Here is a 15,741-nt window from a genome sequence, read left to right as displayed (position 1 = left end):
CCATTTTTATTATTTTAATGACATTCTTATTTCATTTTATTTTTATTTTGTAATATTCAACTCTGTGCAGCAATTTGGCGACATTCTGTTTTTGAAATTGTGCTTTATAAATAAAGTGGATTGGATTGAAATAAAGCTGGATTGAACAGAGTCCAATATCAGAAGGAATAAAGGCTTTTACACCGGGATTTCAGGTGAGTTTTAGTCATCTAAATTAGTAAAGTACGATATATTTCATGCCAAACATCCAATAAATGCCGAGAAGTTTCACACAGAATGTTTTCCCTTAAATAAAAAACCAGGAAAGAACCTTGACTTTGCTTCACTTATTGTTTCACAAATCTTCCAAGTCCTGTATTTGTGTTTTCACTCTCTGAATAAACGAAACGGAAATTACAGCAGGAAATGTTGTTGAAGAATCAGTTTAAGTCTTTATTATTCCAGGAGATCTGAATCGTTTTGTAGAAAACCTTTGAATATATAATGGGGACGGGGATCCAGTGATAGCTCTGAATCGAAAGAAAAACTAACACGAAACAAAACAGGATGTTCCAGCATTTATTGTAAATATGAATGTAATATCCTTCCTGCATTCTTTACATCTTTATATCAGAGGAGCTTTAAATGAAAATGGAATTTAAATCCATTTGATTCAACCTCTGGGAACATGAATGTCTGAGCAAAGCTTTCCAGCTCTTATTGGAAAAATTCAGCTGCTTTAATTTATAAAACGTACTGGCCTATCCTTGGAAAAATACTCTATTACTATTTGGAAAACACACATACACAAGTATTGAAAGTAAACACTTCCAATGTAAATGGCCTTTGGCTGTTATCTAAGTGATCAATTTTATATTTAAGATAATTATTCCTCAAAACATTGATGCTAAATAGAGAAGTTTTGTCTGTTACATTTCAGAGGCTGAATGCATAAAAAGCTACGCTAACATGAAGACATCATGTCCAGAATGATCATCAGGTTACTGCAAGTTACATCCTCATGACATTTGTGTTTCAGTCTCAGCTGCGCTGTGTGGGGTTGATGATGCTGGAGTTAACAGGAAGGCCCCAGTCACCCCCCAATACACACACACACACACACACACACACACACACACACACACACACATATACACACACATGCAATGCACAAACACAAAGACACTGAGCAGGGCCTCTCAGAGTTAAGAAGCATGACCAGCAGCAGCTGTTGCATCAACAGCTGCCTCTGTTTATCTGCCTCTGAGACCCCGACACTCTGATCTCATTCAACCTTTTCAGCCTCCTTCTGTCTCTCAGTGCTGGTTTGCTGATTTGACCTCCTTCTACCTCACCGCGCCACAGGCTCTGCAATTTTTTTTAAAAGCTATTTTTAAAGCAATCCTTATGAATTTACTATGTAAACAAAATTTGTTTTGCTCATTTATTTGTTCACCAAACATATTAGTCTAAGTCTTTAAAATATTAAACAATATTAGCCTTTTATTTTTTATTTTGATGGTTTTGTACAAAAAAGCGAAGTGTTTGTTTATTTTGAAAAAATACTTATTATTATGATCATTACTACAATTAATATTGTTATTGGTACACTTGCTATTATGTTACTGTTATCATGGCTATTATTAGTAGTAAAGTAGTAAATACGTTGCTCCTACAATCATATACTGTTATTATTACAGTCTATCAATCTATCTATCTATCTATCTATCTATCTATCTATCTATCTATCTATCTATCTATCTATCTATCTATCTTTCTATCTATCTATCTATCTATCTATCTATCTATCTATCTATCTATCTATCTATCTATCTATCTATCTATCTATCTATCTATCTATATTAACCAGTGTAAAGACCTCTAAAACAAATAACAAAGGAAAGGAAAAAATAACTTTATCTGGTACAAAAAAAATCAATCAATCAAACAAGCAAACAAACAAACAAACAAACAAATAAATAAATAAGCAAACCAATAAACTGCTGATGTTGAGTTGTTTTCCTCTCATTCAGAAAGCAGAGAAAGGGGTAATGAGCGCCCTCTGCTGGTTCAACTAATGCAGTGCAACGGAAGCCGAAAGCAGTCAGCTGACTAAAGCGGAAGAGCAAAATAAGCAGATGCAGTTTGTTAGTAATCAATTATTTTGATCGTCATGGTGCGTTGTTTTCTGATCCACACCGTTCACCCTGTCAGTACTCTGTCTGCCAGGGAGAGTCGGGTCCTTTACTCCCGGGTTTTCGGTCCGGATGAGGCTCTCCTGTCCGAGCAGCAGCAGGAGCTCCAAGCGGAGGAGCGGAGACTCCTGCAGGAGGAGAAGCTGCTGGCGGTGGCAAGGTGAGTGTGTTTTAAAAAGCGACTTTTATTCTGGTTCCTGAAACACAAAACACTGGGAAGTTGTGATATTGTAAACTTTCCCAGATGATGGTAGTAAATTAAACCACACACATTGTTTTTTAGATACACACACACACACACACACACACACACACACACACACACACACACACACACACACACACACTTGAACCATGTCAGTGGTATGATCCATTCTTCTGCTTTGGTGTGAAACGTTTTAAACCAGGAATCTCCTCAAACTCTTCAGGTGAGGCGAGTTTTCAATGAGACAGATTCTGCTTTAGTAAAAACACTCTGCTAGATATATCATAACTAGTGTTTATTTCTAAAGTAACCTTCAGGATTTCCTTTGTATTCAGTATGAAAAGTCTCCAAGTGGTGTTGTAACTTGTTTAGCTTCATACTTTATCATATTAGAATATAATATTTAGATAAATGCAAAAGACTGTGGTCTCTTCATTACCCATCATTGATTATTACTATTACCTGACTAAGCAGGAGCAGATATGCTGCATCATATTTTCTTCTTTTTTTTTTCATACTGGAAGTCTCTCCTGTTGATTTATCATCGTTCATCATTGCTACTTTTACAAATTTGTCCAGTGCCATACCTCCCAAGTTTTATTTAGGCTTGTTGCCTGCCCGCCTGCCCCCTAGTTTGGGAACAACTGACTCAGGGGATCCTCTCACAGAAAATTAATCAGACCATCTATAAAATAAATATATCTCACAACAAGCACGTATTGCATCCTGAAAGCTTGTTCTTTTATTTTTTATGGCGCCTTTCTTTAAAAAGAATATGATCGTGCTCTTTTTTTAAAAATCATTTTTAAAGGTTCACTAGTGCTGCTTGTGAAACATTTATTACATATATTAAAATAATTGAAAAACTAAAAAGTTTTTTTTTGTTCTATAAACTGTCTTGATGGAAAGAGTAACAGATGAAACACTGAGCAGAGTCTCAGTGTTTCATCTAGAAGAACAAGGCTAAACATTCCTCGTTAATTTAGCACAATAAATAATCACATATATTCCCATATAGTCATTTAGCAGCTTAGGAATAACAGTAAAACCAGGCAGAAACATCAACTAAAAGGTTTGCTTTGTTTATGTGTAACCTGCTTTCCATTCATACTGGAGCAAAACTGAAGCGATCTCTTCATAAGCTGTGTAAAAAATTAATCAGATGTTGTTCCATCAACTATTTTAATCTTTCCCACAAGAGTTAAAATGAATACAACTGTTTAATTCCCTCAAATTCACATGAAGTCTTCTTCAAAACAAGCTAAAGAATCCATCCATGGCAAGCATCTGGTGGTTTTCCCACCTTCTTTTCCTATAACGTCTTGAAAAGTTCAAAAAAGGACAATAAAAACCTGCTAAGTACATGGCTTGACAGGTAATTTAAAGAATATTTTCATAAAAACAACAAATATGACAAGAAAAAGGGTAAAGAAATAAAACAATCCAAATAAACAGGATTTACCCGTTATAAGCAGAAAAGCACATTAAAATAAAACATATATTGGAAAGAATGTACAAATGATGGATTTGTGATGTAGATGCAGGGCAGAGATGGGATCACTTCTCACAACAAATATTTATTGTATAAAACTATTTAAACCCTCGTTTTGACAGCATTCTGCTTGAGAAACCTCGGCTGAGTTAGAAAAGACCTCAGGTTTTACACAGATATGATCCGCCACTGATGGTGTTTGGCGGAGGTTTTGGCTCATTTAACACCAAACCTGCCACCATGTTCATGACCATCTGTGGGAGTTTCACTGTGGAAGCTGGGAGCTCTGCTGGAAGAGCCTCAAGAAGTCGCAGATCTATTTTTAGCCAAAACACAAGACTGAATGACACGCGGCGTAGTTAGAAAAGGACAACTGCTGATCAGTCAGGTTTCCTGCAAACATTTGGGATTTTGCCGGCAGGTCACTTTAATAGGTACATTAAATTGTATTTTTATGATGATCTTTTTTATCAGCCAATCACATGACAGCAGAGCAATGCATTTAGTCATGTAGACATTGTGAAGATGACTAGCTGTAGTTCTAAACCAAACCTCGCTGGACAGCATCAGAATGAGGAAGAAAGGAGACTTGAGTGACTTTGAACGTGGCAAACTGGTGATCTGCTGGGATTTTCACACACAAGCATCTCTAGGGTTTAGAGAAGATGCTCTAAAAGGGAGAATATCCAGCAAGCAGCGATCGTCAGAATGTCTTGTTGATGTCAGAGGAGAATGGACAGGCTGGTTGGAAGTGACAGAAAGGCAGGTCAGCACTGGTTTCCACCAAGATATGAAGAACATCATCTCTGAACACACAACACGTCCGACCTTGGAGCAGATGGAGAAGACCACACCGGGTTCACTCCGGTCAACTAAGATCGGGGAAACTGGCTCAATTCACACAGACTCACCAAAACTGTAGAAGATGGAGAAATGTTACTGGTCTGATGAGTCTCCAGTTCAGCTCCACAGTCAGATGGTCTGCTGGAAACATCATGAAAACATGGATCCATCCTTCCTTATAACAACAGCTGGAGGTGTTGTTATGGTGCATCATCCTTCCAGCAGGATGATGCACCATGTCACAAAGCTCACGTCATCTCCACCATGACGATGAGTTCGCTGTCCTCCAACAGTCACCAGATCTACATGCAGCAGAGCAGCTTTGGGATGAGGTGGAACGGGAGATTTTCATCATGATGTGGAGAAACTGTGTGATGCTTCATGTCAACATGGAGCCAAATCCACGAGGAACGTTTCCAACACCTTGTTGAATCTCTGACACCAGAATCGAGGCATTCTGCAGGAAAACAAAGGTCCAACCCATTGAGAAGCAAGATGTAATAAAGGGGCTGATGAATGTGTAAAACTCAGATTTCTAAGCCAATGTTTTGGTTGCTTTTTTTTCTTTTTACTTCTTCCTTTTGTTCCTAGTTTTGACTACAACACTAACATTTTATTTCCTAATATCCCTTTTAGGCTCATCGATTGTTTTCAATGTGAAGAAATGTCCCCAACTTTACACCTTTAACACGAGCATCCAGACTCGGAGGCTTACAAACACATTAGAGATGCACCGATACCGATATCAGTATCGGCTCAATACCAAGTGTGTGTACTCTTTAGGTCTGGGCAACTAATCGGATTTTAATCTCAGTACGATCTGGGTTTCCAACGATGATAAAGATAAAAGGGTGTGATTATTTTCCTCTCTGCAGTTTCCTCTCCTGCTGTCTTCAGCTGCTAATCGAGCGTCTCTGGCGTTGCAGCGCTGTGCTGTAAACTCCTCCCACAGCCGCTTTGCTTTCATTCAGACACTGTTGCCAACTTGGAGACTTTCTCGCTAAATCTGGAGACTTTTTTTGTTAAAAGCGACAAATCCAGCAGCTTTTACTGGAGTTATTAGAGACTTTTCTGGTGTTTTGGCGACTGACTTGAAGGCACATATTGTTCTGCAGTTACTGTAAGGAAGGAGCAGCGGGAGCCTCTCCCGTCCTAAAGCACTCCCAGGCGGCCAGTCTCAGTCGGCTCCGGCTGCAGGTCCATGTAGAATAACTGCAGTAGGTTGTGGAAGTTCACCTAAACATACTTTATACCATTGTCAGGGACAACTGGCTGCATTATTTTCCTATACATAGTTCGGCCAGTTAAACACTGTAATATCCCTCCGTTACGGGGCGTTACCATAGCAACGCGTTAACCAGCTGGTTCAGATCAGCCGTCTTTTAACAGGTGAACGAGAGAAACGCGCTGCAGCCTGACAGCGGTTGTTTGGTATAAAACGTACATCCAGGCCAACTTAAAATAGTTCCTATATAAGCGGTAAAAGCGGATTAAACAACTCGGAACCGTCCATTAGACGGTTATAATGCACGACACGGAGTCTAGAACACCACGACGTGCAGCGTTGTTTAGAAATACTGGATATTTGTGTTAAATTATCCAGATCTTAATTTCAGTCAAAATAATTGTGATTATAATGTTTGTTATAATCGAGCGGGCCTTGTACTCGTATTTGGTATTAATAAGTGTACCGATACCACAACCGATACCCGATACCACACTAGTCAAGCCAGCGCAGATGTGTTTGATGACATGCTTAGGACATGTTTTAAAAGAAATTAATGCCTTGAATGTTAAAATGTGACTTTTTTTTTTTTGTTTTAGTAAAAGCTGGATCTTTGTTTTAAAACCACACATTTATAGTTGTATTTAGGTAAAATGTCCCAAATCAAGATAAAACTTGTTGAAATAAGTAGATCTGTAATGTTATATTGTTATTGGTGAGGTAACTTCAGAAATGATAGATAATTTATTACAACCTAATGAGATCTTACACAGTTATAACAGCAGTAATAACCATAGTCACAATAATGTTGACATAAACAGATTTGGTATCGGATTTCAGAAATCTGTATCAATCTGTTCTCCCAAAAAGTGGATCGGTGCATCCTTAACTGTATTACTATTTAGTGTTATTTTGACTTTTAGTGGTTTGTTAGCTCCATGCGGGAGCAAGTACATGTTTCTCTTTATCCCCCCAATGTTGCTGGTTGTAAAATGTCCCATTGAGATCTGATAAACGGCCAATTTCCACTCACTAATACTTTCTTTTTTATGGAACAACAGGGCCTTGCTTTGATTCACATGTTTATTTTTGACTGGTTGGAGCATTTTAATCAGAAAAAAAAATATATCAGGAACATAAAAACCAGCTTTCTGACTGCAAACTGACACTAGCAGGCTTCCTACATTCTCCACGTTGCAAACGGAGCCTCAACCCCCAAAGGCTGCGGCTTTTAATTAGAGTATTCTGGGCTTGTTTCTTTGTTTTTTCAGAGACTATTCCACCTTTTTGACAATCCAAGCTAAAATATCATCTGGTGTTTACGGCCCACTGAGAGCCAAAGCTGACATGAAATGTCTTTCAAGGCAAAAATGATTTGCGCTACACCTCACAGAGCGCCCTGAATGAAGTTAATTAGAAGATAAAAAGTCGAGCACGGCATCCCGCTATTTTCAGCGCCTTATAGTTGTGCAACCCCTCAAATGAAAATGAAAATAACAGCAGTCTCTTCCTGCTCATTATCTGAGCCACAAAGTCTGAAACAGCAGCCAAGAATCACCAGGACACCAGTGAAGGCTGACAGTCGCTCTCTGCATTCGTCCCATTTGCCATTTGAGTGTTTGTGTTCATTAAAGAAGATTCTCACCTCCTGCGGTGGGAAAGACTTTTATTACAGTTCTGCTGCAACACGCCAAAAATGATGAGTCAATTCGCCAACATCTTCCAGCATGGACGATGAGCGAGGGGGGAGGACTAGTTGTTTATAGAATAACCAATGAGCATCTGTGTCTCAGGCAGGTCCAGAGCGCCGTGTCTCTGTCCAGGGAGGCTTCGGGTCGGCTGCTGGTGGACAACGTGCCGGGCGAGGAGGCGCTGGCCCTGCAGGAAGCCGACAGCGGAGTGGTGCGACTGCGAGCCAAAGATCCCTTCTCTGAGGAGATGAGCGCTCTCTGGCTGGGTGTGCAGAGTCTGGGCTTCACGTTGGTCTGCGAGCCCCATGAGAACCTGCTGCTGGCCGAAGGAACCCTCAGAAACCTGACCCGACACTGCCTGGAGAACCTGCACATGCTGGGGCAGGGCAGCGAGGTGAGCACGGTGCGATCATAGACTGTATGTAGAAAGATGGGCGGAGCCTCCGTGACGTCACCCGTAGGTTTCTGAAGAGCTGAATTGAAGCTCGGTGGGCGGTTCCTACCATCATCATGTTGGCAGGGTCATGCACGTCACACCGCCCAGAAAATACAAATATGGGCAAAGAGCAGGGATGTGACGATATGCTTTTGTCCCAATTCGATTCTGATTTTTTGGACGCCGATTCGATTTAAATTGCGATTCTCACAATTCTTCAAAATTGCTGATTTTTGTAGATTAAAAACAAAATAAATGAATAAAACTTTTTCATTTTTCTTGATTTCAATGAAGAAAAAACAACCCAGTAGCAAGACCATCATTCTACTGCTATAATTCCCAAGAAGACAAGTAAAAGGATCAATAAAACAATAAAAAGGACAAAAATTTTATAATGGATTATTTTTATTTATTTAAAAAAAACAAAAAAACATTTTTCAAGGAAAAAAAATCGATTTTAAAATTGTGAAGCAAAAAAATCCAGATTTTCGATTTTTGATTCAATTTTCCCACCCGAGCAAAGAGGTGGAGCTGAGAGGGGGGCTGTGAGCGTCATGGTGAATGATTGACATCGAGCGAACTCCGAGCTTTCTGTAGCTAAGAGCTAACCGAGCTAACGGAGGTAAGCAGGCTAAAGCTAAGACACCTTGTTAAGCGGCTAAAAACCGGGGTTGTTCTTCATTCTTGTTACTTGAAGTGGGAGATTATATTACTTTTAAACGGGCGAGTCAGAATTTAGTGTTGACATTATTTATCAACCAATAATGTAGAAAAGTGTTTTGTTTGTGTGTAATAGATACACGTTGTTCCACAGAAAACAGTTTTGTGGGGAAACTCTGTTGATTCTGCAGCAAAACTCGAAAGCGGAGACCCATCCAATATGGCGGTGACGCTGGTTCACTCTCCAGCGCTCCATGAGGCGTCTACGTATATATGATGTCTATGTTCTGAACTGTCAAAATAAAAGCTTTAGCGATATCAATGATATGACAGTACATCACACTTTATGACCCAGTTTTACAGTGAAGTAAATATTAGCAGATTCATTTACATAGGACTCCCTGTAAAATAAAGAACAAAGTTATACGCTAATAAATGTTTTTGTTATTTATCAATTTTTTTGCCTATTTAGTCATGTAATTATCTGTCATGTTTAAAAAAAGCAATGACAAAGTATTATCTAGTAGTGATATGTAATAATGTCATATTAACATGTTTCTTCCAGGTCCTGCTGAAGAGCAGCCGTATCGACGTTCTGCTCAGCCGTCTTCTTCCTCACGGGCAGCTCCTCTTCCTCAACCACCGCTTCGCACAGAGTCTAGAGAAGGAAGTGGCAGCGTACATGGCCAAATGAACCAAAGCAAGCTCCATCACCTGCCGTCACTAGGAGCCAGCTGCAGCTGCGAGCTTTCTAGCCAACAAGCTGCTCCTGTTTACTTTTGGTGACATTTCTGTGTCGGAGGAAGGAGAGCGGACTGCTGCTGCTGCTGCAGGTTGGATGATGTGCAAACAAGGCGTGGGAAATATCTCTCTCAGCCACTCGCAGCTCACTGTTAGCTGTTTACTGTGTGGGAGGCTTCACTTCAAATCCTGTTTGTCAAATTGCAGCATGGAAAGGAAAATGTGGCAGATTAAAGAGTGAAGCTGAAGAGGCCAGTTAGGACTCACTTGTCAGGATCAAAGTCTGCTATTTATCTGATTCGCCATGCTTGATATGCCACCGTGTGGCCTTGCGGAGGCAGATTTCACTAGTTTCTTTATGTTTTTAATGATTTCTGGGAAAATTGATGAACCTCAACGTGTTACTGTTTTCTAAGAGAGCTGAAGCGAAGGAGAAAAGCAGAATGGGACTTTTTAAAAATGTTAAAAAAAGCATGAGTCATGTTATAATAAAGAGTAGAAATGAAGCAAAGACCTGTTTTCTGTTTTCTGTCGACTGAAACAGAAATGTCAGTTTCTGAGGAAGAAGGAAACATCTGGAAGAGATGGCACAAATGAAACCTTAATGAAGAATTGCAAAGATGTTTGCAGAAATAATCCAGATGGAAACAACACATCATGACACAGCAAACATCAAATGTTTTCTTGTACATCTGGTGAGCATCTGTTGCAGCGACTGTCTATCTTGTGATGCGAAACCTGAAGAAGAAGCCGAGATTTTTTTCTCTCAGTCTGAATGTGAACTTTAGTTTCTTTGATGTTCTCAAGTTTTTCTGTATTCCTTATAAAATGAACAAGTATTATAACTAAAGGCATCGTCTTTCAAAGCATGAAAGACGGCAGGGATTCAGGATTAAACATAACACAGAAACTTGGAGGAGGAATGAGAAGTTGTGCAGATGTCATGCAACTCAAACTATTAAATGCACCTAGAGAGTTTTTTTTAATGGAATAACTTCTCTTGCAATATAAAAATAATTTACAAACACAAAAAAAATGGCCAGTTTTATTACAACATCAGCATTTTGAAGGAATAGAATTGTTCTGTAAAGCAACTTTAAGTTTTTATCTATTGCCAGATTTATTGATATGCACTCACATTAAAATACACAAAAAAAAACAAAACAAGTTGTTTTATACAATTCTGACTTGTGCCATTTGGCATGGTCGCCTTTATCCTTTAGCTTTCTTTAAGTGTTTTTTCTGGAATTGTTCTCCAGATTACTTGAAATACTTTCTATTTTCTATTTCTATTTGTTTTTGTGGATGTTTTCTTTTGTTCTGTTCTCTGTCTCGATGATCCCAGATTCCTTCAGTAATGATAGGGTCTAACTTCTAGGGCGGATTCGTCCCTTTATCAGCCTGTTGCCTCTGATTCTCAGTCCAGTTCACGTCTCATTCATTCATTTTCCGAACAGCTTAGTCCGACTAACGGTCGCGGGGAGGCTGGAGTCTATCCCAGTAATCACTGGATGAGAGGCAGGGTACAACCTGGATAAGTCACCAGTCCATCACAGGACCAGACAGAGAGACAAACAACCATTCATGCTCACACTCCTAGGGACAGTTTAGAGGAACCAGTTAACCTAACGTGCATGACTCTGGATGTTGGGAGGAAGTTGGAGTACCGGAGAGAACCGGCAAACTCCACACATTCCAGCTGCCCCAGTTCTTGTCTTATAAGGCATAAATCAGCCCTTTCTCCCAGTTTCTCTTCCTAAAAATGACTTCTCGACAGACACTTTTCCATGAGAACAATTTCTGACGAAGTTTCACAGCAGACGAATATCTCAGGTCTTTGCTGGATTTCTTTTCCTATTTTGTAAGGATATGACTTTCAGAGACGATTCATCTCCTGGTGACTTGCTGTTCTTTTTTTTTTTTTTAAAGTCCTGCTACTTTTCTTTTGTCTAATTTCCTCCAAATTATTTTTAATAACTCACCGTGCTGATATGCCAAGTGTTTAGCTCTTTGCAAATAACCTTGTTACTTCAAAAATGCTATTTCATGTCAAATAGTAGTTTTTGTTTTTTCATTGATGCAACTAAAGGAACAAAAGATCTGTCTTTGCACTGATCTCCTTGTAAAATGTCTACTATACAGCTAAACATGGTTTCCCAGCCAAACTGTATTTTGGGTCAGAAACCTTTCTATCATTGATTGATTTTTTTTTTTTTTAATTTTTTTTTTATTCAAATGAATAAAAAAAAAAAAAAAAATCATAAATAGTTAAACAACTTTCAGAATACCCAAAGTGCTTGTTTAACAGTACTTTAAAAGATTACAAGAAAGTGTAGTTGCCTGGACTAGTATTACAAAGAAATGCGGCATGACTTTCACACCATGCCATGCATTGTATGAGATTATTTTAAGAGACTTTGATCTTTAAATTTACTAAAAGATCAAACTGGAAGGCATGAAGGCAATTCTGGCTGAGTAAAAAGAAAAGTAAAACACGGAGTGAGAATGAACTCCTGGTGTCAACAGGTTATGTTGGAAAAGATCAATAGCAGCAATAAATTAGCTGCAGAACAATAAATCTACTTTGTCAAAACTGGCTTTGGTAATAGATAAAATGTAAAAAAAAACTCTTATGGCTGGAACACTGACCTCTGCTGCTCTGCTGCTACGATGCTCACCTGAGAAGCTCATCCTATGGTTGGTTCCTCAAATGTCTTCATATTTTTCATCATGCAAATTAATAAAACTTTTTAAAAATCATAAACAACCTTTATTTGTATTTTTATTTTAGCTCCTTTAGATGTGCATACCTATTCTTACACCTTTTACAGCTTTGTGCAGTGCACAGGGGTCCCACTAGGGGGCAGCATGCAGCCGGATATAAAGAGAACTGCATCCAAAGTGCTGCAAAAATCCTGCATCCTGCTGCCTTGAAACAATTTCAAATGAGATGGTAGACATCAAAACAAACAGCTCAAATTGTTTGTGTGTGTGTGTGCATGTGAAACCGGTTTGCAATTACATCTAATTAGTGATGCACAGAAACAAGAAGTTGATCTTTGCCTACAAGCAGCTGTTTTGATAAAATGCACGAGTTAATGTCAAGTGGAGATTTAAATTGTAGGGTCTGCAGCAGATTTGAGTGTGTGTTGTGTAATCATCTGCTGCGATGCCGAGGCCCTTACCCCCCCGTTTCGTTCCTGCACAGCCTGGCTGGTAAGCAGGATTATTAATGAGGACTTGTTAAACATCACTGTACAAATAAACAGGTGGGATACTGAGACGGGGTGTTAGAGAGCGGTGAAAGCTGCTTTGGTATGACTGCATAAAAAAGTCACAGAGCTGAGAAATTTGGCGTTGGTACAAAAAGCACAGTTGTCTTAAGGGGAAAAAAAAATGAAAAAGAAGAGGGCACTCTTGAGTTTAAATTGCAAGATTAAACAGATTAGGGTTATAAAGTACCAACAAAGCCCAAGAATCAAACACAGGAGGTGAGTGTTACCTGATTCCAACAAGACAAATGCTTGTCCTGCTTGAAGATGTCGTTAAATTAAAATCTGAACACCACTGGGCTCCAATTGCACTTAGTGGGAACACATGTAAGAAATAAAAAAAAATACTCTGTTGCAGCAGAAACAATCTTGTGCTATTCAACAACTTTCCAAACACCTGTTTTGTTGCAGCTCTACACTTAAAAACACACCCAGATGGTGAGTGTGAGGCGAGTTTATCGTGGAGACCAAAGGTCAAGCAACACGAAGCTGCAAAGCAAACAGATCAAAGGCTAAATCTGGTTAGCCGCTTGGTACAGGAGCTGCCTCAGAGGAAGGAAAGGCCTCCAGGGCACCTGGTTCTGTGTGGCAGCAAGTGGCTGCAGCTGTTCTGCACAGATTTTAAAAGAAAGTTGTGAAACACCTTCTGAAAACACTTGACCTTCTCGTGTCTCTTCTTCTCCGTGATGCGAGCCGCCCTCCATCATCCTTCTCTCATGACCGGGCGAAAGGTGACCAGACCAAAGCTGACGTTGTCACACCCCATCTCAGTCACTCGCACAGTCTCCTCTTCCCCCTGCGTTTTGATCGCTCCCTCCCACCAGCTTCCTGCGCCATCAAAAGCCTTTTCTCATTGAATCTGAAGACCGACCGTCGAGCATGCCAACTCCTGAATTTAAGGATTTTCCTCTTAATATTTTTTTCTCCTGCCTCATTAGATGTCTCAGTGACTATTGTACGGCTCGTGGCGAGAGCACAGTGGAGAAAATGGGCTCAGCACCAGCCAGGGATACAATATGAATTTCAATATGAGTTGACGACTTATTCACTTTATCCTCTGTCAAGGCATGCAGTGTGAAAGACCTGAACGCCACAGCTCCCATTCATATACATTAGGAATCATTTCTATTCCCTTTTATGTGTACATCTCTGGAATTTCAAACACTCCTCTTCTCCTGAGCCAAGGCTAAGTGGAGTTTCTATTGGAGGGGAGGTTGAGGAATACACAGTGATAACAGCTAAATGCCACACATATAAGGTGCCAGAACTGATATGTGTGATCTGTAAATTTATGATTTTTCTCTTTCTACTGCCTGCAGAGGAGCGAGATTGTATGCTCTCAGCTACAGTTCGGAATATTATTACTACACCTACAACTTCTTTGCATGAATCCTTTGGAGAAAATCACAAACCATGTTTCAGCAAAGTCGGGTTGTTTCCTAAAATGTGACAAGAACTCGGATCTGTAACTTCTTCCGTTCTTTGAGCCTCTCTGTTAGCATCTCATTAGACCAACTTCATCATGCCTAGAAAATATAAACACGTTTAAAATCGGGTGTCAGAAACACTGAAAAGAAATGGGGGAGTTTTATGGTTACCGTTGGTTACATCATCCTTTTTAATCACTTTGTAATCCTTTGGGAGATAAGAATACTAATTGTTGGAGTTTTTAGAACAACATCATTTTTGCTGAATATAAGATTCCAGCTGCTCAAGTGTCTAGTTTTTAAAAATAACTTTAATTATTATTAGAGTTTTAGTCACATATAGGACATAATACAGACTAACAGTGAAAAGAACAAGATGTGAAGAGGGAGGAAGTTACATCCAATATATAGAAAAAATAAATAAATAAAATAAATGAGTGATGACGATATATTCTCAAATGTAAAATAAAATTAGGTCAGTCAGAAAAAACAAAAGACAGGATAACATAATATGGAAATGTATCACAAAGTCCACAGGTGGCATTCTACTGTATGTACAAATTCAGTTAATAAACATCCTTATTTACATAAGAAATTCACTTTTCCCACTTTTTATTGTAACTGGATTCTTTTAACCTCATAATGAATTAATTTCTCCATATGAGATATATTGTTTATGTTATGTTTATGGGTCAAAGTTTTGAAATAGCCTTCCGCAGATTAAAGGATCTTAGTTAGGAGGGGTGGGAAAATCGAATAAAAAATCGTAAATCAGTATTTTTTTCTTCAGAATTTTAAAATCGATTTTTTTTGTTTGAAAATCGATTTTTTTTTTTCAAATAAATAAAATCAATGCACTAAAATTGTTGTAATTTTGACTGTTTTTATTGAATTTTTTACTTGTCTTCTTCGGCATTATAGCAGCAAAACGATGGTCTGGATACTGTGTTGTTTTTTCCTCATTAAAATGCAGAAAAATGTCGAGCAAAAAAATATTTTTATACATTTTTTTGTTTTTAATATACAAAAATCAGCAATATTGGAGAATTGTGAAAATCGTAATTTAAATCGAATCGGCACCCAAAAAATCGGAATCGAATCGGGACAAAAGCGTATCGTCACAGCCCTAGTAGTTAGGTACTCGTCCTTCCAGAGTACTACTTTGCTAATATTTCCTGAATACAACACGGTACATTTGCTTGGGACAACCTTTGGTATTAAAGTACCGACAGAGGTCCAATATGACTGGATTTTAGGACGAAGAAGTCCAGAAGATATGAGTGTGGTGAGTTTAAGCGCCACCACATTCTCTCTAACAAGCTTGTTGAATTTGGAGCTGTTTACTCTTCACACATGGCGTGATAAAAAAAATCTAATGATTCATTTCCAGTTAAATTCTCTCCAGAACATTGAATTAGTAGAAATTTGTAGCAATGCACATGTTTTGTACCACTCCTCTTCTGTTATTGTGACATTCAGTTCTCGTTCCCACTTAGATTTTACATAAAGTGATGTAGTCTTAAGATTACTTGTTAAAGTGTTCTGTTTTTTTAATTAATTAATTTATTTTTTAAA

The 15,741-nt window shown here is 38.8% G+C and overlaps 1 protein-coding gene across 1 annotated transcript; it reads left to right on the top strand.

Moving 5' to 3' along the window:
- The first annotated feature begins 2,092 nt into the window (after positions 1-2,092).
- On the top strand, positions 2,093-9,933 carry ap5s1 (adaptor related protein complex 5 subunit sigma 1). The gene is made up of 3 exons (XM_079262640.1): positions 2,093-2,334; positions 7,733-8,024; positions 9,292-9,933. The coding sequence occupies exons 1-3, from the start codon at positions 2,153-2,155 to the stop codon at positions 9,418-9,420; spliced, it is 603 nt and encodes a 200-aa protein (XP_079118766.1). The 5' UTR covers positions 2,093-2,152; the 3' UTR covers positions 9,421-9,933.
- The last annotated feature ends 5,808 nt before the right edge of the window (positions 9,934-15,741 follow it).

This window comes from Telmatherina bonti, assembly GCF_933228915.1.
Source record: "Telmatherina bonti genome assembly, chromosome: 22".
In the NCBI taxonomy this organism is placed as follows: Eukaryota; Metazoa; Chordata; class Actinopteri; order Atheriniformes; family Telmatherinidae; genus Telmatherina; species Telmatherina bonti.
The sequence above is the reverse complement of the archived record's forward strand: the minus strand, read 5'-3'. Positions and strand labels throughout refer to the sequence as shown.